General features: G+C 50.6%; 1 protein-coding gene across 1 annotated transcript in view; it reads right to left on the bottom strand.

The window, feature by feature from the left end:
* Window positions 1–21053, bottom strand: part of TTL (tubulin tyrosine ligase) — a 37964-nt gene extending 16911 nt beyond the window's left edge. Inside the window, exons 1-5 of the mRNA XM_090054488.1 lie at window positions 20614–21053; window positions 10150–10228; window positions 8244–8476; window positions 6278–6413; window positions 5835–6104 (exon numbers count right to left, since the gene is read on the bottom strand). Of these exons, the coding sequence (XP_089910614.1) occupies window positions 5835–6104; window positions 6278–6413; window positions 8244–8476; window positions 10150–10228; window positions 20614–20770 (875 nt within the window). The 5' untranslated portion in view covers window positions 20771–21053. The remainder of the gene's footprint in view (window positions 1–5834; window positions 6105–6277; window positions 6414–8243; window positions 8477–10149; window positions 10229–20613) is intronic.
* Between the last annotated feature and the right edge of the window lie 968 nt (window positions 21054–22021).

Below are 22021 nucleotides of genomic sequence, written 5' to 3' on the forward strand. Positions count from 1 at the left end.
CCGTGAAAGCTTGGATATGAAATACGAAATAACAGTTCCTCTTGCACAAAAATGCCAGACAGTGACTGAGGCAAGACTGGGTTGTGGTAACAAGTCTGTCATAAAGAAAATCAAACTCTGCTGATGGCTGCAACCATAGAATCACAGAAAGTGAGGGCTGGATGGGACCTCAGGAAGTCATCTAGTCCAACCCCATGCTCAAAGAAGGACCATCCCCAACTAGACTGTCCCAACCAAAACTCTGTCTAGCCAGGTTTTGAAAACCTCCAAGGATAGAGCTTCCACCACCTCTCTAGGTAACCGGTTCCAGTGTTTTACTACCCTCCTAGTGAGAAAATTCTTCCTAATATCTAACCTAAAATTCCCTTGCTGCAACTTGAGACTACTGCTCCCTGTCCTGCCATCTGCCACCATTGAGAACAGTTCAGTTCCATCCTCTTTCAAACCCCTTCAGGTAGTTGAAGGTTGCTATTAAATCCCTCCTCAGTCTTCTCTTCTCTAGACCAGGGGTTTTCAACTTTTTTAACAAATGTACCTCTTCTGTATCAAATTTTCACCTCATGTACCCCTTTATATTTTTTTCTCGTTTTTAAGGTGGGGGTGCAGATTGAGGCCCTGTGGTGAGGGAGGGAGTGGGGCAGGGGCAAACACTGCTTAGCTGGGGCAGAGCAGGGTGTGGGGCAGAGCTGCAGGGATGGTGGGTGGCTTCCACTGCTGTGTGCACCCCGGGAAGCCATGGAGGGTGTGCCCCCAGATCTACGCTGGGTGGGGGGGGCAGGCAGGCAGGCTGGTGCAGCAGGCTGGGAGCTGAGCTCTTCCTGGTGGGGTGCCGAGCCCGGTTGTGCTTGGGGTAGGCAGCGCTAGGAGTGGGGTTCAAGGGGCTATATTGAATTCTGGAGTGGTTGCAGCCTTCCCCATAGCTCTGCTCCTGTAGGCCCCCCATGGTGAGGGAGGCAGTGGGGCTGGGGCTGCAGCTGTGACAGGTGCTGCCCAGCTGGGGCAGAGCATGGAACAGAGCCGCAAGCGGCTTGTCCAAGCTGTGGGGGGTGGCAGCTCTTGCTGCTGCACACACCCTGGGAGGTCATGTAGGAGGCGTGCCTCTGGATCGGGGCATGGGGCGTAGGTGGGTTGGGGCTGTGCTGGGCTCTTCCCAGAGGGGGCCCAGCCAGGCTGTGCTGGGAGTAGGGCTAAGGGAGGGGCTGCAGCCACCCCAGAATTCACTGTAGCCCCCTCCCCCCCCGCTAACACCCCCTCCCAGTGTAGCTCAGCCCAACACACCCGCCAGAAACAGCCCGGTGCTGCCTTGGCTCCAGCATGCAGATCTGGGGGCATGCACTGCCCCCCCGACCTCCCTCCAGGGATGTGTGTAGAGGCTTGAGCTGCCACCCACCATGATCCCTGGACAAACCGCTCGTGGTTCTGTCCCATGCTCTGCCTTGGCTGTGCAGCTCCTGCCCCACTCCATCCCTCACCATGGGGACCTATGGGAGCAGGGTTATTGGGGGGGTGGGGTCACAGTCACTCCAGAATTCGCTGTAGCCCCTCCAGACCCCACCCAATGCCGCCTGCTCCAGTCCTCTGCTGAGAAGAGCCCAGTATGACCCCAGCCCTAGCCTACCCTGTGCACAGATCCGGGGGCACATTCCCCCCATGCCCTCCCAGGGTGTGCATAGTGGCGGAAGCCAACCACACACTTTGCTGCACACAGCTCAGTTCCATGCCTTGCCCTGCCTGGGTAGCTGCTGCCCCAACCCCTCTTCCTCCCCCCACAACAAACTCACCACATGGACCTAGCTGCTCTCCACGTGGCTGCGCTATATTCCTGGCTGCCCATGTGCTGTGCTGTGGCTGCATGTGCATACTCACACGGTATTCTGTGTACCCCCTGCGACCCTTTTAAGTACCTCTAGGGGTATGGGTACCCCTGGTTGACAACCACTACTCTAGACTAAATACGCCCAGTTTCCTCAGTCATAAGTCATGTCCCCCAGCCCCATCACCATTTTTGTTGCCCTCCTCTGGACTTTGCCACTTTGTCCAAATCCTTTCTGAAGTGGGGGCCCAAACCTGAACACAGTACTCCAGATGTGGCCTCACCAGTGCTGAATAGAGGGGAATAATCACTTGCCTTGATCTACTGGCAACACACCTCCCATGCAGCCCAGTATGCTGTTAGCCTTCTTGGCAACAAGGGTACACTGTTGACTAATATTCAGCTTATTGTCCACTGTAACCCCCAGGTCCTTTTCTGCAGAGCTGCTGCCTAGCCAGTCAGCCCCCAACTTGTACTGGTGCATGAGATTCTTCTGTCGTAAGTGCAGGACTTTGCACTTGTCCTTGCTGAACCTCATGAGAGTCCTTCTGGCCCAATCCTCCAATTTGTCTAAGTCAGGGGTTGTCAACTGGGGGCATGCGTACCCCTAGAGGTACCTAGAAAGATTGTAGGGAGTATGTGTGGGCAGGTGGGCAGGGCTGGAGCACATCCTGCAGCATGGCAGCAGTATCTCCCATGGTGCGTTCCCACACTTTGCCTCTTACCAAGGGGAGGGATGTGCCAGGCCCCACACAGCACATCATGGCACCTCCTCACCCCTCCACCCCAGCCTGCTCTCATGATTGGCTGCTGGGCTGCCACCCTCAGCCAACAGGCTACAGTGAAGAGGCGCTGCAGCCAACCTCTTCCTGCAGAGCCGTGAGGATCTGAATGGCGGGGCAGGGGGAGTGCGTTCTGTGCTTCTGCTGCTGCATGCACCCCGGGAGGGTATGAGGGATGGGGAGCAAGTGCCTCCGAATCTGTGTGCAAGTGGGCTGCCACTGTGGGCTGGGGCCGGGACAGCTCCGGGCTCTTCCCAGAGTGGGTGTTGGAACAGGCGGCACTAGGAGGGAGATAGGGGGGCTGTGCCAAATTCTGAGGTGGCTGCAGCAACTCCCATAGCCTCCCAGTGCCGCTACTGCCCACCCTGAGTACAGCCTGGCTTGGCCCCCTGCTCGGAACAGCCTAGTGCCATCCCAGCCTCAGCCCATAGAGGCAGCCTGCCCTGCTCTGTGTGCAGATCTGGGGGCACACAACCCCTATGACCTCCCAGAGCCATTCATGTCATCACAGAAGGCAGTCAGGTTGGTCAGGCATGACTTGCCTTGATGAATCCATGCTGACTGTTCTTAATAACCCTTTTCTTTTCCCAGTGCTTAGAAATGGATTCCTTGAGGATCTGCTCCATTATTTTTCCAGGGACTGATGTGTGGCTGACTGGTCTGCAATTCCCTGGATCCTCCTTTTTCTCTTTCTTAAATATGGGCACTATGGTTGCCTTTTTCTAATCCTCCGGGACCTGTCCTGATCACCATGAGTTTTCAAAGATGGTGGCAAATGCACCCTTAAAATCCGTTTTTTAACTGCAACACCAGTTCCACTCTCTTTGCCAGCCATATTGAGTCTCTCTTGCTCTACTCCTTGTTTGATCTCAGGTCTTCCTCATTTCCTTCATATAGAAGCCTTATCCAAGTTTCCTCGCCCAGTTCCCCCAACCTTCCTTTGCATGTACCAAGGCTCCTTGGAGGCAGAGGGGGATGGCAGGGACAGACTGGGATGGCAGAGCAAGGTGCTGACAGCACAGCGCTGGCCTTGCTGGCGCTGGCCTGCCCCACTCTGGTGCATAGGGCCAGAGGTGGAGTGGTGGCACAGTGGGGCACTGGGTGGCGGCGCTGCATCTCTACCTGCTCTCCCCATCATTCATGACAGGCAATTTGCTAGTTTTAAACATAAAATTCTAATATTATAAAAGCCTAAGTCTGTCTGTCCGTAATGCTTTATTCATGCTCCGATTGGCTGACGGAAACAGCCAATCAGAGAGCAAAGAAGCATTCTGACAGAAGGCAACAGCAATAGAGTGGATGGGGGGCGGGGGAGGTGGTCAGGCCAGCCCTGATCCCTGCAGGTAATGTGAGGGGCGGTGGGAAACAGATCCGGGCCCAATGTGTGTGTGTGTGGGGAGTGGGCCCGGGCGGTAGGGGGTGGCCGCAGGCCTGGCCCAACCCGGCAGCTGTGGGGCAAGTGGAGGAGCGAGCCTCCTGCCCATTGGGTCAAGGTCCACTCCTCCCCCAACCCCCTGCATTGGTCCCAAGCCCACTCCTCCCATCCCCCTGCTATGGCAGCCTGGCTTCTCCCCACCCTTGGACCCAGGCCTACTCCACCCTTTTCCCCGTGGCTGCAGTGGGGGGGGAGGAAGGAGTGGGCCCAGACCCCAAGTAGCAGGAGGGAAGGGGGAATGGGCCCGGACAGGGGGGACCCAGGGCTCTATCCCCACCCCCCCTCTCCAATCATTCTTGACAGGAATTGAATAGTGTATTTATAAACACAGGAGTGTAACAGTGATATTGTAGTCATGATGGTCCAGAAATTATGCAGCAGGCAAGGATTTCTCAGGGTGATATCACCTTTATAAACAAACACACACGTGCACACACACACATTCTGTGTACATATGCTTATGTGTGTGTGTGCATGTGCGCACATATGTGTGTGCATGTGTGTGTGAGAGAGAGCATGCGAGCATATTCTTGTGTTGTCTGTACAAGCAGCAGTTTATCTAATGTTTTCGGACAGACTTTTCTTTAAAAAAAAAAAAGAAAAAGAAATTGAAACTGCCTATGAAAACAGGTGTTAATACTATGAATCAGCAAAGCGTTATAAAACACATAATCCCTGTACAGAAACCCTATGCAGTGGCATTCATTCCACATGAAATACAGACACACAGGTATCATTGTTTTCTATTTCGTTTTGAATTGAAATTATGTAGCTATCAAAAAAACTGTTTGTCCCACTATCCACAGAAAACTCATAAATCAAAACGAGATCAGATATTTCACTTCACCAGACTGTGTTAAAGTGACTGTTTTCTCCCCTCTGCCCATTGTATGTGGCACAAGGAACGAGACTGATCCTGTAAGGCCTTAATCAAGGGAACTGGTTTCACTGACTTCAGTGACCAGGCTCAGGGAGCATAGGCTACTGAGAAGAGGAGTAACAACCTTGAGATCAGAGCTTTTCTGAGCAGAATCCATATCTTTCCCAGAGCTTGTAAACACCTCACGCTCTTTTAAACTGAAAACAGCAGCAACTTCTGAATGATCTCCTACAATTCATATTCTAATAAACCCCAGAAAACACAAAGACTCACATAATCTAACATAAAAGTAGAGTGAAATTAAATTATCGACCCCCAAATACAAAATATTCCCCCCCTGACTATTAATTCACACAGACTTTCTGAGTCCCAGGAGCCAGACATTCAAGAGAGCAACACTGAGGCCACGTCCATACCACATATTTATTGTCCCAGGCAGCAGCACACTCACAGGTGCCATTCTACTCCACAAGCGCTACTGCTCACATCAGCAGTGTAGCCACATCTGTATGGCTCTCTAGGTGGACTAATTAGCACTGATCAGAAGGACAGCCAGTTGACACATCCACCCATCCTGTTACATGGCTGCTTTGCCTTCTGCTTGGGAGATGGCACACAAGCAAAACAATGTAGCATATGTCTGAGAGCATCAGACATGTATTTGAAGTGCAGACACACCCTTTGGCACTGGTCTGAGACCCTACAGATCTTGGATCAAATTCCTGTGTATAGCTGCATCCTGTGATACCTCAAGCAATCACTTAATCCCCATGCCTCATCCTACATTTAGGAAACAGGGACAGTTCTTTTGTTTCCAGGGTCTACTGAGACTGCATGGAATGTATTACCTGTACTGCAATGGGATCCTGGCTGTACCTCTGAACATGATCATAACACAAGCAAACAGCAGCAGCAAGAAGTTACCTTATTATGTTTTTGATTTGTGATAAAATACTACTCTCCAACGTAGTGTTCAAAGAACTCATCAGATACTGATTAAATTCCTCAAAGAACATTTCATTCCCTTCTTCATATTTTCCATAGTTTTTAGAATATTCCTTCTGGATGCAGTGATTGGTCAAATGGCAGGTTTTGTCTTGGAAATTAGCACTATTGTATGGTTCTGAAGAGGTCCGGAGGACACCCTCTCTGTAGAGGTAGATATTATACTGGTGATCCACTAGAACCCAGCTTCTAAAAATTAGGAGGAAAAAAAACAATAACATTAAGTTATTTTTTTAAATTAGATAAAATGCATTTGAACCGTTACGCTTTTTTCCAGCTACATTATACTCCTCCACCTCCCCTCCTCCACATGCATCTTTTGGGCTCAGGAAAGCAATCAAAATGAAAGTAGAAAAGGTTACCTAATATCAAATTTGCGATGACCTGGCTCTAAGAGTAAAGGCGTTTCAAGGTATTTCTGAATCACATGCACTTGTCCTTGTTCATCTATAAAGTCCAAAAGTTCAGTAGCCTCTGAAGAAATTAGAATTCCTTCACCTAACATAAAAACAAAAATGTAAATTAAAGCAAATTTTAATGGCTGATACACATGTCCTTCAAGGTTCCCAGTGATAACCAGGTTCCCAGACAAGAGATTATATTTGTAAGAGTGACAGTCTATCATGCACATTGAGACTTTGAAACATCCATGCACATAGAGTTCTCAGGGTCTTCCTGGCTAAATCTTCTCAAAAACTTGTGCTTTTTAGCCTCCATTTTCTCCTCCCTCCACCCCTGCCCCCACCCCCCAAAGTTGTTCAAACTACTGCACAGAAATATTGTAAGAGACAATTAGCAAACATCGTTGCATTATTTATCACTGTTGTGTTACAGAACAATACAAAAAGAGACAAAATCTGTTGTTTCCAAAGTATAGCCAGGATCAAAGGGATCTCTGTGGAACACAGACTTGGGAGCTAGGACCCTACAAACCACACAGTAAGGAAACATTCAGTACACAGGCCTTTCCCACATTAGTCAGTTTGGTAGAAACACACATCATCACCACCACAACTCTGTGCTTGAAGTGGCCCCCAGGATCACTTAGTTCAGCCCCCGCATTGCTTCTAGCTTGTAATCCTGCTCCCAAGGTTGTTTATGCATTTTACTCAATGACTGTTTAATGCAAAATGGAAAGACAGCCTTGGAAGCAGGCACCAGAAACCAAGCTCCCCTCTGTCTCAGGGTAGTCCCCTCTCCATGAGCTTCACTCAGAATCCCATGTTTGCTCTCTTTCTGGTCCACGACTCTTGCATTCCCTTTCATCCAGTGGTTCAGTTTCAACAGGAAGGATGGAAGATAGTCTTAGGCCTGCTTACTCACAGTGTGGCAGCCAGGGCACTCTCCTTGAAAATGGAAGATGTGGGTTCAAATCCCCTGTCGCTGAGGAGCCTAGATTCCAGGTCTTCTGGGACAATGCCCTTACCAATAGACAGAAAAGAGGTAGCCAGTGGTTCTTCCTTCTCCCCCACCCAGGGCAGAGTAGGGTTCCAAGATAGAAGCATGTACTGTGCTGCCCTGAGGCAGATACCTGGTGAGTTGGCACTCAACCTCTTACCTTCCCTTACACCACATACCTGGCTTTTCCTTTTGACTGTTAGTAGATAACCTCCAGCTGTACACTAACATGCTCTGGAGACACACTAGGCTGCAAGAATGGAAGAGCTGTGCACAGATATTCAGCAGGCAGAACAGACCTGGACCTGTGCTTTTTTAAATGTTTATAGTGATCAGCAACCTTTTAGTCTGTGAGCTGAATTGATTCTCTCCGAGTTAGAAGCAGGGGGAGGGCAGGTGGTAGGACCCAGCTGCTGCCACTGCTTTTCCCAGCAGCATAATGGGAACAGCAGTGGATGCCAAACCCCACCACCACTCAATGGTGCTGAAGTCCATGGGCCAAAAAAAATGGCTCTATGGGCTGGAACTGGCCTGTAGAGTGCTGACCTCTTATGCGGAGGGTTAACCTAACCAATACACTTTGTTTATTGTCAGAAATGGTTCAAATAGGCCTCCTGGACTTTTCCAGACAATTCAGACTGCATTCTACATTCCTTTCCAATTTTCTCCCTTAGCTTCTGTTTCTCTGTGCTGAATACTGCAGTTCCTTTCACTTCACCAACTGACACAGACTCATGTTTGAAGTCAGGAAAATGTATCATATTTAAGTAAAAAGCGTTACAATTTTGCTGCCACAGCTGCTATACAGATACAGAACTAGGTACATGGCTACTCTGAGTGGGTGAAAGCTGGGTGATGGATCATCCACATACTGGTTTTTTTAAACAACAGGAACAAAGCAAAGTTGGGGTATTGCAACAGAAAACGAACCTTTGGCACCTGCAGAGGACTTGGCTATCCACACATTGCCCTCCCCGCTCTCCTTTCTCCTGCTGTAGGATGCTAGGAACACTTCTCTTTCATCTGTCCTGGTGTTGTTTATAAGATGGTGAATTCCATTTTGAGCAGGGGCCACTGGAGTCTTTAGATCAGTTGGGTATATCACATAAGACTCTGGGAACCATGTGCAAGATTCTGATAACTCAGGACTGGTCTTGATGAGCCTGGTTGGAGGAGGCAGTCTGTTAGACTGGTTAAACCCATAGCAAATCAGCATATGTGACAACAAAATTACAATAAATATAGTTACAATTACATTTTTAAGCCTTTTTCTGCTGGTGAGGATTGGTTAATGTAGCCCCTGACCACTCAGAAGTTGGACAGCCCTGGGTTTAAACACAGTCTATACTAAATATGTTTATGATGCATATTTTTGATGAAGTTTCTTAAAAACTGGAGGGAAAAATAATTGAAATATAATATTTAAAAATGATCAATGACAGTGATACTGCAAGATTAATATTCATATAAATGCCTCTCTCCTATTGGTGTTTTTGATCACTCCTCTTTCTAATAAAGATGTTACCAAATCACATTTTTTCCAAGAGGGTGCGAAGGACTGGAACCCATACCCACCAGCATCAGTGGAAAATTTTCCACCATCTTTGGCAGGGCTTTGGATCAGGTCCATTAGGAACCAAAGGAGACGAGGGAATATAGCAAGGTTCGCCTTCCATTCTGAGATTTCCCCCCATACCAAGTCTCTTGCTCTTGGCTGTGGGGGCTGCCTGATATGATTCCAGGCACATGGGACCAGGTGCATGGCCACCTCCCCTTGCTAGGTTTGCTCCACTTTGGAGTCTCTGGGGCACCAGATAGAAGAGCTCCAGACCACAGTTGAGAGACTGCATGCCGTCAGGGATGGTAAGCAGGAGATAGACTCCTACTGCCAGGCCCTTCACCCCGTGAAGGCTGAAGGTAAACTACGGTAACTTTTTTGGACAAGGGAGAACTTGAGGATTTCTCACTGTCCAGCCAGGGGGTTGGACAAAGGTAGTCAATGGCCCAAAGGCCAGGTGCACCAGGGTCCCCTCCCTTCTGGAGGTTTGCTACAGGTATGAACCTCTTGCAGCCCCAGTAGAGCCTGCAGAGCTGCCAGCTCCTGCAGGCAAGGGGGGACCACTCACAGCTACCATTCCCACTCTCCCTAAAGCCACACATAGAGTGGTCATTGTAGGAGACTCTCTCCTGAGAGGTATTGAGGGGGTACTCTGCCACTCTGACCCCTTAGCCCAGGAGGTCTGCTGCCTCCTGGGAGCCCGTATCCGGGACATAGCAGAGAGGATCCCAGAGCTCATCCAGCCCACTTACCACTACCCTATGCTCCTTGCCCATGTGGGCATGAATGACACAGCTCAGAGCAATCCCAGCTGGGTCACGAGAGGCTACAGGGCTCCGGGAGCAGGGCTTAGGGGGCTGGGGCCGCAGGTGGTGTTTTCCTGGATCCTCCCAGTTTCAGGTTATGGGCTGAGGAGGGAGAGGAGGATTGAGGTGGTGAACCAAAAACTGTGGCGCTAGTTTCATCGTGAAGGCTTCGGCTTCCACGATCACAGTCCGCTCTTTGGTGAGAGAGGCAGTGGTCTGCTGGGAAGAGACGACCTCTACCTCACTGCACTGGGGAGAATGCTCTTCTCAGCCAGAATGGCTGACCTGCTGGACTGGGCTCTAAACTAAGCCTGCCAGGGGATGGGGGGAAACTACCGTCACAGCAAGCCCACTGGGCAACTTTTGCAAACCCAGCAGGCTAAGACACTCAAGGGAACCCACCCCTACCCCAGCCCCAGAACAATACATAGGGAAGACCACAACTACTTAACAACTTAAACAAAGCTCTTACTTTACTAAAGAAGCTTTGCGGCAAAGTTTGTCAGCTCCCCTGTAGTAATTTACCATCTGTACAAGTCCAGGCTCATGACCTAAAAAGAAAAGAACAGAGTTAAGAAACAAATCTTTTTGATGAGAAAGACAAAAAAAAATTGTCAATTGCAAATTGAAATCTGGGAATGTAGGGAAAGGAAACTGCATTCAGCAGAGCTCACCCAGGTAGGGTTCAGATGCAGGTGCAGTCAGTCATCCCCATCCCCCCTCAGCCCATGACTGCCCCCGAGTCCTACCTGCTCCTGCCCATGACACACTCACACTCACCCAATGCCTGCCAGACAGCACTGCCCCAGCCCTGGCCAGAGCACACAGCTTCCTGGTGGGGCTTTAGCTGCCTGGGCACTGCTCTGCTCCCTCCCCTTCAGTGGCTCCTCCTGCCCCCCTGTGCAGCAGAAAGCATAGGGAAATGTGCTGGGCAGCATATGTGTGGCCGGTTTGACTGTTTTGCCCTGTCTAAGCAGTTTCTCTTTTGATTAAGAGACCCTTCATAGATATTTATAAGGAAGCTTTTAAGTTACTTTAATAATTTTAAAACATCCCTTTAAAACAACAGCAACAACAAAATTCAGGTCAGAGCACATAAGAAAGGGAACTACAGTGAAAACAGGAATTTTAAAAAATGAGTATTTTGTTTGTTTTTTAATCAAGTAGTTTGTGCAAGTCCTGCACATTTGTGAAAGAGGCAGCAAAGCCCAGACAATCAGAAAGAAGACAGCAAGGAACCACTAGATGCAGTCCAACCAAGCACCAGGAGGTTGGGAAAAGGTCTGAAGAAAGCTGTAAGAGCTTCCACTCTGAATTCCAGCTGAAAGCATTTTGAAGCTATGAGCAAAGAAAGAAACCGTCTCATATTGCTTGATTCCTGTATGTTCAGAAAGACAGAACTTTCAACATTTTTTGTAAACAACCAGGACAGCATCAAAGAAACACCTGACTCCAACATCAATTTCTCCTCTTGTCTGGAGCAACTACAAGACACTAAAGTTTTTGGCAACCGCTTAGTCAGATGGTAATAACGCTGGTATCAGACTCAGGGTTATAGGGCATTTTTACATGTACTCTAGTGGTGGGTGGGGAGCTTCAATTAGAGCACCTGCACAGTCTCATATATCAGTGTCCCCTGTGCTTCAAAAGTGACAGGGGTGCTTTAGCTAAAGCTCAAATGAGCTTTAAAGTTCCCCACTGCCATTTTGAAGTGCAGGAACGCTGATACACAAGACGCAGACTCGATTAACGGTGTCTGCTCTGATGCACTGTATAGTGCGTCAGCTTCCCCACACGCCTACAGGTGCCCACAGTTTTCAGAGAGAATTTGAAATCTGGTATCCCTGTTGAATGAAGATGAAGGAAATGTCTGTGCTCACAGAAATTGAAGATGACATAAAGGGAATTAGAAGGAGACTTAAACCAGGAGTTAGAGGCTTTACAAAAAGAATTTAAGCATCATCTGGAAGTTCCCCAGGAACATCTGAGCAGTAATTTGGAGTCAGAGATTAAATCTTTGTTGCGACAGCAGCTTAAAAAGCATCCCAGGGCAGGTTGGGAAGTCCACATACAACACTCTACTCTGGACTGGCAAGACAGGTGGACCAGGAACGTAGTTTCCATATACTGACGGGGGACATGGAAAACCAGTTTGGAACTTGCTAATGGAGGTAAACTGCAGCAAGGACCGATTAATCTGAACATAAAAGACCAGCTCCAGACAGAAAGTGCCACTATCAAGAGCTTGGAAATCAAGCTCTTGATGGTGGAATCAGGCCAGACAGAGAACTTGGGCATGGCAGAGAATTTATTAGTTTTCTGCATCATTTAGAACCATGGGTAGGCCACAAGGGAGAAGCAATAATCTCCCAGCTCAAGTGGGAAAAAAACCCATGTTTGAGGGAAAAATCTCCCTGAGAGGCTTTATCGCTACAGTCAAAAAGAATAGCTGGGAGAATGGAGGGCAAATCTTGCACCCAGTTTGAATGCTGTGACAATGTGACAGAAGTAAGCTATCAATCAGCAGGGGCTAGGACACAGCCAAAAAAAGCATGCTGCGTGTCAGGGTATGCCAAGGAGGACTCCTAGGCTAAATTAGAATTGAACTGATCAACAAATCTGCACCTGAACTTGCATCTGCAGACCACAAAGGGTGAGTAAAGAGGACCCACCCACACCCAAAGAATGTCATGCAGCTCCAGTGTCTTGTCTCTCTCTCTCCAGAGCCCCAAGAGAGGAAGAAGCCACTGGTAAGGAATGTGAAGACTGATGGCCAGGGGCCCTGGTGGCATAGCTCTGTGTTGGACACAAGAGAAGGGTGGATTCCAGTCTGATTCAGGACTTCATGAATGATTAGGAAGTGGTAAGTTTGGTTTGCAGAACATTAGAAATTGGTGATAATACAAAACTTCAGGAAAGCACTGTAGTTAAATACAGTCACTGAGAAAAAGCTGTTTTTTAAAGGAAAGAATTGGTATCCCACATCACTGACAAGTGCCTGGGAAATGCATGCCCACCCAAGAATAGGGAAATTTGATCTTTGGAAGTGGAGCAAGTCTGAATAACTGAGAGAGCAGATGACAGCCAATAACTGGTTGGGTTTCATGACAGCTGCTTGCTGCATAAAGACATCAGAAGCAGCTTGCTGCAATTTCAGCCTGTGGAGGTTCCATTCAAAGATGTGGCCCAAGGGGAGCTAATGGCTTGCGGCAACTAGTCTGTAGTGAACAAGTTTTCCCACCTCCAGGTTCAGAGATCATAAAGACAGCTAGGCAGCATCCACATGACCAGGGACACGTTTGCAGCAGCACAAACAGTAGTGGTACAAATTTGTGCCACTTTTTGCTGCAGCTCACACCCCTGCCCATGCGGTTTGCAGCAGGACACATTGTCCTCCTGATTCATGTATTGCAGGGGGAGCTGGCTGGGCCACAGGGTGCCTCAGGGTGCTACTAACTGGCAGGCAGCCCACATGCTCAAGCACCCTGTGCCCCAGCCAGCTGGGGAGCAGCACGTGAAGACAGGGAAGCAACCAGCCCAGGGCTGCCTGTTCCTCCATCTCTGCATGCTGCAAAGCCCCCATGCTGAGGCACCCTGTGCCCCAGGCAGCAGCTCTTCGGCTGGCTGGGGCCATGTGCCTCAAGCCGGGGAAGCAGGCAGCTCTGGGCTGGCTACTCCCCTTTCTCCACATGCCTCAGCACAAAGGTTCTGCTGTGGGGCCCCCACACTGAGGCACATGGAGCCCGTCTCCAGGCACACTGCACCCCAGCCAACCATGAGGCAGCTGGCTGGAGTAGAGCGTGCCTTGAAATGGGAGAGCAGGCAGCTCAGGGAGCCCTGCGCTGGCTGCTCCCCTGTCTCTGTGCGTCTCAGCATCAGGGCTCTGCTGTGGAGCCCCTGCACTGAGGTACGTGGAGCCCCATCTCCAGGCACACTGCACTACCAGGGTGCCTGGAGATGGGGGCTCCATCTGCTTCAGCGCAGGGGCTCCGCTGCGGACCCTGCACTGAGGCACATGGAGACAAGGGAGCAGCCATCCCAGTGCTGCCATATCAAGGCACATTGTGCCCCAGCCAGCTGCTCCCCAGCTAGCTGGGATGCAGGGTGCCTCAGCACAGAGGCTCTACAGTGCAGGGACAGGGAAGCAGGCAGCCCTGGGGTGCCTGTGCCCCCCATTTCCACGTGCTGCTCCCTGGCTGGCTAGGGCATAGGGTGCCTCAGTGCAGGAGCTCTGCAGCATGTGGAAATGGGGAAAATAATATAAAAATAATAATGCAGCTAATCCTATTCCTCATGATGGTGACAGGGGTCAACACCATGATCAGAGAGGTGGTGTTGTACAGGCACTTGATCAAGCAGCAGGGGACCCTGATGACTTATTTCGACCAGTTTGTCTCCTGCTTCAGGAACATCCTGTGGAAGACCAGGAAACAGTTCATGTACAGGCACACAAACTTTTCAGTCGAGGATTGTGGCAGGATGGGAATGAGTGAGATGCAGCTGTACTACAAGAAGTCAGTAGAGGACAATGGGGAGGAGAGGTGGACGTCATATAGAAGAGAAGGGACTGGCATGGACTGTTCAGGGGCAGGGCACCCAAAGAAGACAACAACAATGATGAGGACAAAGACAAGGACAGTGACAAAAAGGGGGTGAGCAACAAGGACAATGAAGGAGGAGGAGGACAATGAAGCTGATGTGGATTAAGGACTGGGGAAGAGACCAGAGGGGGTGGAAGTGGGGTGTGGGGAGGTAGAGCAACTGTAATGGGTAAAAAGATGGCAGCGGGCATGCAGGTGCAGTTACTCTAATGGAAATGGATGGTTTCATAGTTTCAAGGGTCGGAAGGGACCTGAGCAGATCATCTAGTCTGACCCCCTGCCATGGCAGGAAAGAATACTGGGGTCAAATGACCCCAGCAAGATGTTCATCTAACCTCCTCTTAAACACCCCCAGGGTAGGAGCCTGCACCACTTCTCTTGGAAGTTGGTTCCAAACCCTAGCCGCCCTGACCGTGAAGTAGCGCTTCCTGATATCTAACCTAAACCTACCCTCTGACAGTTTGTGACCGTTATTCCTGGTCACTCCGGGGAACAGTGACCCCCCAATGCCTGCTGATCCCCCCTGACTAGTTTATAACAGACCACTAGATCCCCCCTCAGCCTTCTCTTTTGGAGGCTGAACAGGTTCAGGTCCCGTAGCCTCTCCTCATAGGGCCTGCCCTGTTGTCCCTATACAGTCATGTATAGAGCTAAGTACAAGCATGATTATGCTAATTTTTTAAGACACCTTTGTTCACAGTTTATAAAACCACTGTGACCATTTCCAACCTTTTAGATTCAAGGCATCCCTCAGAAAATTCCAGTTCTTAGCTTTCACTTGTTTTTTGACTATGGAAAAAATACAAAACAATTCTCCTGTTGCAAAGAACTCAGAAAGACCACAACAGGACAGAACATTTTTGACACTATGAATTCCTGTTTGAAATAGTTTCATAGTTTCATAGTAGCTAGAGTCGGAAGGGACCTAGGTAGATCATCTAGTCCGACCCCCTGCCTTGGCAGGAAAGAGCACCGGGGTCAGATGACCCCGGCAAGGTGCTCATCTAACTTCCTTTTAAAAATCCCCAGGCTAGGAGCCTGCACCACTTCCCCTGGAAGCCGGTTCCAGGCCCTAGCCGCCCTGACTGTGAAGTAGCGCCTCCTAATATCTAATCTAAACCTACCCTCCGCCAGCTTGTGACCGTTATTCCTGGTCACTCCTAGCAGCACACGGGGGAACAGGGACTCCCCCAATACCTGCTGATCCCCCCTGACCAGTTTGTAGCAGGCCACAAGGTCCCCCCTTAACCTTCTCTTGTGGAGGCTAAACAGGTTCAGGTCCCGTAGCCTCTCCTCATAAGGCCTGCCCTGCTGACCCCTGATCATACGAGTGGCCCTCCTCTGGACTCTTTCCATATCGTCCACGTCCCTCTTGAAGTGTGGCGCCCAGAACTGGACGCAGTACTCCAGCTGCGGCCTGACCAGGGCCGCATAGAGGGGGAGGATCACCTCCCTGGACCTGCTCGAGATGCATCTGTGGATGCATGACAGGGTACGGTTGGCCTTCTTGACTGCCTCCCCACACTGCTGGCCCATGTTCATCGTGGAGTCAATGACGACTCCAAGATCCTTTTCCGTCTCCGTGCTGGCAAGAGGGGAGTTCCCCAACCTGTAAGTGTGGTGCCGGTTCTTCCTCCCCATGTGCAACACCTTGCACTTATCAGTGTTAAACCCCATCCTATTCTCATCCGCCCACTGTTGCAACCTGTCAAGGTCAGCTTGTAGCCTATTGCACCCTTCTAGTGCACCCACATCCCCCCATATCTTAGTGTCATCAGCAAACTTGAACAGGGTGCTTTCTACCCCCTCATCCAAGTCACTGATGAAGATGTTGAACAGTGCGGGCCCGAGGACCGAGCCCTGCGGAACCCCACTGCCCACGTCCTTCCAGGTCAAGAAGAACCCATCCACTACCACCCTCTGGGTGCGGCCCTCCAACCAGTTAGCGACCCATTTGATTGTGTGGGCATCGACACCACAGTCTCCCAGCTTTTTGATGAGGACAGGGTGAGAGACAGTGTCGAAAGCCTTCCGGAAGTCCAGAAAGACTACATCCACAGCAACCCCTGCGTCTAATGATTTGGTGACCTGATCGTAAAAGGCCACCAGGTTGGTCTGACAAGACCTGCCACTGATGAACCCATGTTGGTTGCCCCTGAGCATGCATTCCCCCGCAAGGCCCTCCTGGATGTGTGCCAGGATAATTTTTTCAAAGAGCTTACCCAGGATTGAGGTAAGACTAACTGGCCTGTAATTTCCTGGGTCCTCTTTTTTTCCCTTTTTGAAGATAGGGACCACATTGGCCCTCTTCCAGTCCTCCGGCACCTCACCAGAGCACCACGAGTGCTCATAGAGCCGCGCCAGGGGTCCCGCAATGACCTTGGCCAGTTCCTGTAGAACCCTAGGGTGAAGATCGTCCGGACCAGTGGACTTGAACACGTAATCTCTGGGTTTATCTTGTGAATCATGTATGTGTTCGCCAAATTAAAAGTACTAATACTGTGTTGCACCCCACGGCACCCTTAAAAGGATTTCCTGGCACCCTGGTTGAACATCACCGATCTACTCTGAGCTTTGGCGTAACACAGGCCAAAGGGCTTCTAGGAATTAATTCCTTTGAGCCAAAGTATGTATTCTGGAAAAAAAATCCTGTCTTGATTTAAAAATTACCAGAAATGGAGGAAAGTAAATACACAAAATGCTGGAGGGAATATCACAGCAAAGGGAACCATTCCTGGTGCAGGAGTTATTTCAGGAATACATACCCACATTCTTATTACGGGGTTAGTAAACTCCCAAATTACCAATACTGGAGAGACAGACAACACCTATTTGGAAACATCCCTGCAGGGACAGCCAGCAAACAACAGGACAGATCATTCATCACCAAATGCATGCAGCTCCCCCACCCATGACCACTGATTTCCCATGCAGAAGGCTTCCTGCAGCAATGGGTGTGTGCTGGGGGTGGGGGGAGGAAGGAAAACAAGACTGTTTCTTCTCAACCTTCCTTTTCCCCTACCCCAAGGGAGCTATAGAAAATTGCAACCTGGTGTGTCATCACTTTGCCCCACCACGCACAGATCTGGGGGATAGAGGCGACACTTAAGACCATCTATGGCCCATAACTTGAAGCTGAGCTACAGTGTACTTTTTAGACAGGTGTCCTGGTCTTAATTTCAAGACTGCAAGTGGTGGAGAAGCACCATACACCTAGACCAGTTACCAGCATGCCAAAAATGTGCACCTTATTTTTAATCTAGATCTGTCTGGCTTCACCCTGTCTGTTAGTTTGGAGATGCCCGATTGTCTAAGATAGTCTCCCCATGCAGAAAGTTGCTGCATTTCAACTGGACCCCTTGTGTGTGTGTAGTAATTTGACTAGCAAAAAAAGGGAATCCAGAGGAAAGCAGCAATGTAATGGTAGCACTGCAGTAACAGCTGAACTCTTGGAGGAAAGGCAAGTTGATTAGAAACGAACCCTGCATGCAAGGTTGTGTGGTACCCTATATCCCGAGTCAACTGGGTAGGCTTTCTTACTCAGAGTTCTGGGGCTACGCAAAGATTTCTTCTCTCAAATATTTTGGGAGTTGTTTTCAAATCTAACTGTACTTCAGATGATCAGTCTAGGGGCTTGAGCATTAGTGAAGAACAGTAACATCCTGTTAGATGTGGACAGCTCAACCAAAGCAGCCCCCGTGCCATCTTAGGGCTGTCATCAAATTATGAAACCTATTTTGGTAAAATACATTTTTTCATCTCTGCTACTGAACCCACTTAGATCTGCTTGACAAAATTCTACTAGCCACCAGTTTCAGGTGAGCAACTATAATTAGCTGCCTCTTTGCCACAGCTATAAGGGCATGTAAGGGCTGCCTCTTTGCCAGAACTATAAGGGGGAGCGGTGTGGGCCCACCTTGTCCCAGAGCTGGTAAAATTTCTTCCAGCTGTCATGTAAGATGGCTATAAAAGTGATTTGTTCCAGGGATACTTTCTCCTACTCTTATGGTAGGAACATTATACCCTCTCAGACAGTAACAGCTGCAAAGGAAGGGTTACACAGTCAAACCACAACATGTCTTCAAATCAATTAAAATATAAAGAGTTCTCTTGAACCTGAGAATGACACCTTCTCTTTCCATGCCACTTCCCAGACCTAGCCTACATGGACATGGGGCGAATGCAAGTTGGTCACACAACTACCATGTGAAGAGGCTAATTTTTGACACATGCATCTCTGCCACTTATGACAGCAGGTAGAATACAAAGCCCTGGACACTAAATAGACCACACAAAACTTCCCTGCAAGAACCACTCTGTTCTCTACTTGTTCAGCTGACACCTCATAACAATCTGTTCCGGATGACAAGAATTTTGGGGCCATTGATCTATTGGGTTCACACCCAAGTGAACTGTTTAGTTCACACCATTTCCCCACCATTTTCACTGTCCTATGTTAGCTGTGTTCACAGTGGGTCAACCCCTGCATCTCACCCAGAGAAAACCAGTCTTCACTCTCATTGTTCACAAGCTGGGGGCTCCAAAATGTCAGCTGACCCAAAGGAACCACTTCCTTGAAGTGTAAGAAACTTACTTGCAGTCTATCAAATGTACCTTGGCTTACTCTGTGACTATATTAATTCTGATCATCTCCTGAAGAGAAGAAGATAATCATGCCAAATGAAAGAGAAGTTTTACAATGAGTCATCTCAGTTCACTGGAATCTGGGCCGATTTCAAAATAAATGAATGCAGAATCTTTAGGGAGATGACAAAGGGGAAAAGGCTATTATTTCCATGTAACAAGCTGTTTTTATAAGATGGGTCTAAAAACCGGATCTTAAGAATATCATTGGTTTGCCAACCAAAATTTTAAAAGACTCCTTGAAGTAATTCCCTCTCCAAAAAATTCCCAGCATCATGCCTTGCCAGTGACTCATCTGTTTCACACAGTATCAAAAAACAGCAACAACAAAATCCATTGCAGATTCAATCCTGATCATAACAAACCTATATCGAATTACTTCTCTTGCAAAAAATTTGCCTTCTTATCAACATTCAGTCACATAAAGAGATGTATGTTGGATTCATGTTCTTCTTGAGCAACGGCTGAGATTTTAGAAATGCCCACCAAATGATCCCAAAAAAGGGAAGTCAAGAAAGGGGAAAGGCACAGCAAGATAAAGCGGAATTAGTTAGCCATTAAGGGAGCTCGGACATGTGGCAGTTGTCATGATGTACATGTGACAAAAATGTCATTTGTGGGACTTAATGGCATCACACCTGCACCAGTTCTGGGGGTTTTAGATGAGTTTGTATCATGGCAAATTACAATGATGCAACTCATCCCCTGGCCAAGGGGGAGGTGGGCAGGTTCAGCAGAGGAAAAAAAGAAAAAAGATCAGGCTCCTTCAGCAGGCACAAGTGGTGAGGGGGACAATCCCTCTTCCCCCCCCCCATATAGCCTGCCCACCTCTCTTGTGGCTGGGGGTCAAGTGGCACCTGAGCTGCAGGGGGCCCCAGTCTCTCTTTCCATGGTGGTGGCACCCCATGGGCAGGCTGCTAGCAGGATGGGTGCTGCCCCATCTTGGAAGCAGCACTCAGCCTGATCCAACTGTTTGCTGTGCACTGCTCCCTGGGTGGGCTTGGGCGCCAGGTACTGCCCTGGAGGCACCCAGCACTGTGGAGAAAAGGACTGGGGGCCCCCAGCAACTCGGGGGCTGCTCAGTCCACTGGCAGCTAGCCCCCAACAAAAAAAGATCAGGCCCACCACCATAACGTGATGGAAAAATTGAAATGGTGGGTTTCATTTAAAACCCCACCATTTCAATCTAGGGGGCATAGAATAAAACCCTGAGGACTAAGGCCGGTCACATGTCCAAGCTCCCTAAAGGATGGGAGGGGTTCCAGCTTTCAGCCGGCTAGCCCTGAAATCAGTCCGGAAACGCAGTGCAAACACGGCTGGCCTTGCCTTCTCTTGCTGTAGTTACAGAATCGGGTCCACTATGCAACAGTTCAATAGCCACCCCCCAACAAAAAGCCAAAGCACGCCTGTCCCTCCCCGCCCAAAATCCCCTCTCAAGCCCGCGGCTCACGGCAGCCGCAGCCGCGCGGCACAGGGCTCTCAAGTCCTTTGTTCGGGCCCGCCCGGCTAAGAGGCGGCGGCTGCCGGGCCAAGGCCCCTTGAGGGCTGACGCGAGAGGAGCAGCGGCCCCCAAACGTGCTCCCCGCAGGCGCCGCATCCCACCGCGCATCCTTCCGCGGCGCCGCCTCCTGGGGCCCCGCTCACTCCCCAGCAGCTCGCGTCCCGTCCCGCCCCGCCGGGCCCGCGCTCACCCAGGCGGCCGAAGGGCAGGCGGTTGCGCTCGCCCAGCATGAGGTTGAAGCGGGGGTTGTCCTTGCGCAGCCGCCTCCACTGCCCGCTGGCCAGCAGCAGCCGGGACACCTCGGCGTACACGCTGCTGTTCTCATCCCGCACCACGAACGTGTACATGGCGCCCGCCAGCCAGCCTCGCGCTAGTCCGGCCCGGCCACGCCCGCTCTCACAGCCGGCACCGGCAGCAGCTTCATGTCCCCGGGCGGCGGCGGGGCCCGAGCCCTCCGCAGGCCCATAGGGCAGCGCCCGCGCCCCGGCCCGGCCCGGCCCCTCCTACGCGGCGCGGGCGGCCCCGCCCGAGCCCGGTGCGCAAAGCGGGGGGGCGGCGGCGCAGCGCCCGGCACCCGCCGCAGCCTCAGCATGGCCCCGCGCCGCCGCCAGCCCGCCCGCTGTGGGGGCGGGGCCGCTCCTCCAGCTCCCGCGCCCGCCCCCGGGCAGCCTCAGCTAGTGCAGCTGCGGGGTGGGGGTGGAGAAACGGAGCTGCTCCCCAGGCAGCACCCACGCGCGGGCAGCTGCAGACGCCGGGGGAAGCTGTGGCGCCCCCTCACTGACGGGGAGCCCGCGCAGGCCTTGCCCGCCCCGATCTAGGTTGGGACTTCCCCGGCTTCTGGGCTTTGCTGCTGGCCCCTGCCCCCACTCCCTTTTCTACTACATGAGCCGGGGCGTTTAAAAGCCTCCCTCCGAGGAGCTGGGTGTTGGCTGCAAAGGCTGGAGACTTTGACTGAGCTGTGCCAATGTTTCTGCTGGACCAAAGCCAGAGGCTCCTGGCTAGGGGTCTTGCCCCCCAACTCAGGGTCTCACCTGTTGCCATATTTGGGATCAGGAAGGAATTGTACCCCACGATCAGATTGGTTCAGTCTGTGGGGGTTTTGCCTTCCTCTGTAGAGGTGGGGGCAGGCCTCTACCCCAGATTTCTTGAACATATATTGACAACATTTCATAGAAGCAGGACAGTTGCTGCTGTGGTCCCTCACGTTTGCCTGTAGCAGGTTAAGGTATTAGATCTCTGTTGTGTCAAGGTTGATCATAGGCTTGTGTAGAGTTTAGATTTTGATTTGTATTGGATGATTTGGATAGAAATGTTCCTGTCTCAGGCAGCAGGTTGGACTAGATGACCTCTGGAGGTGGCTTCCAGCCCTGCTACGTTATTATTCTATGACTGAAGTCACCAGGACTCTGGGGGCTGGACTCAAGGGGTCGGGGGCCCTCTGTGCTCCCAGTTGCAGGCCACGGTCTCAGGAGGGAAGGATGCGTCAAGGAAGTTTCATAGACATTAGGGCTGGAAGGGACCTCAGAAGATTATTGGGTCCAGCCCCCTGCCCAAAGGGCAGGAAGTCAGGTAGGATCAAAGGATCCCAGCAAGATGAG

The sequence above is a fragment of the Crocodylus siamensis genome, chromosome 1 (genome assembly GCF_052110815.1).
Source record: "Crocodylus siamensis isolate JL-2025a chromosome 1, ASM5211081v1, whole genome shotgun sequence".
Classification (NCBI taxonomy): Eukaryota; Metazoa; Chordata; order Crocodylia; family Crocodylidae; genus Crocodylus; species Crocodylus siamensis.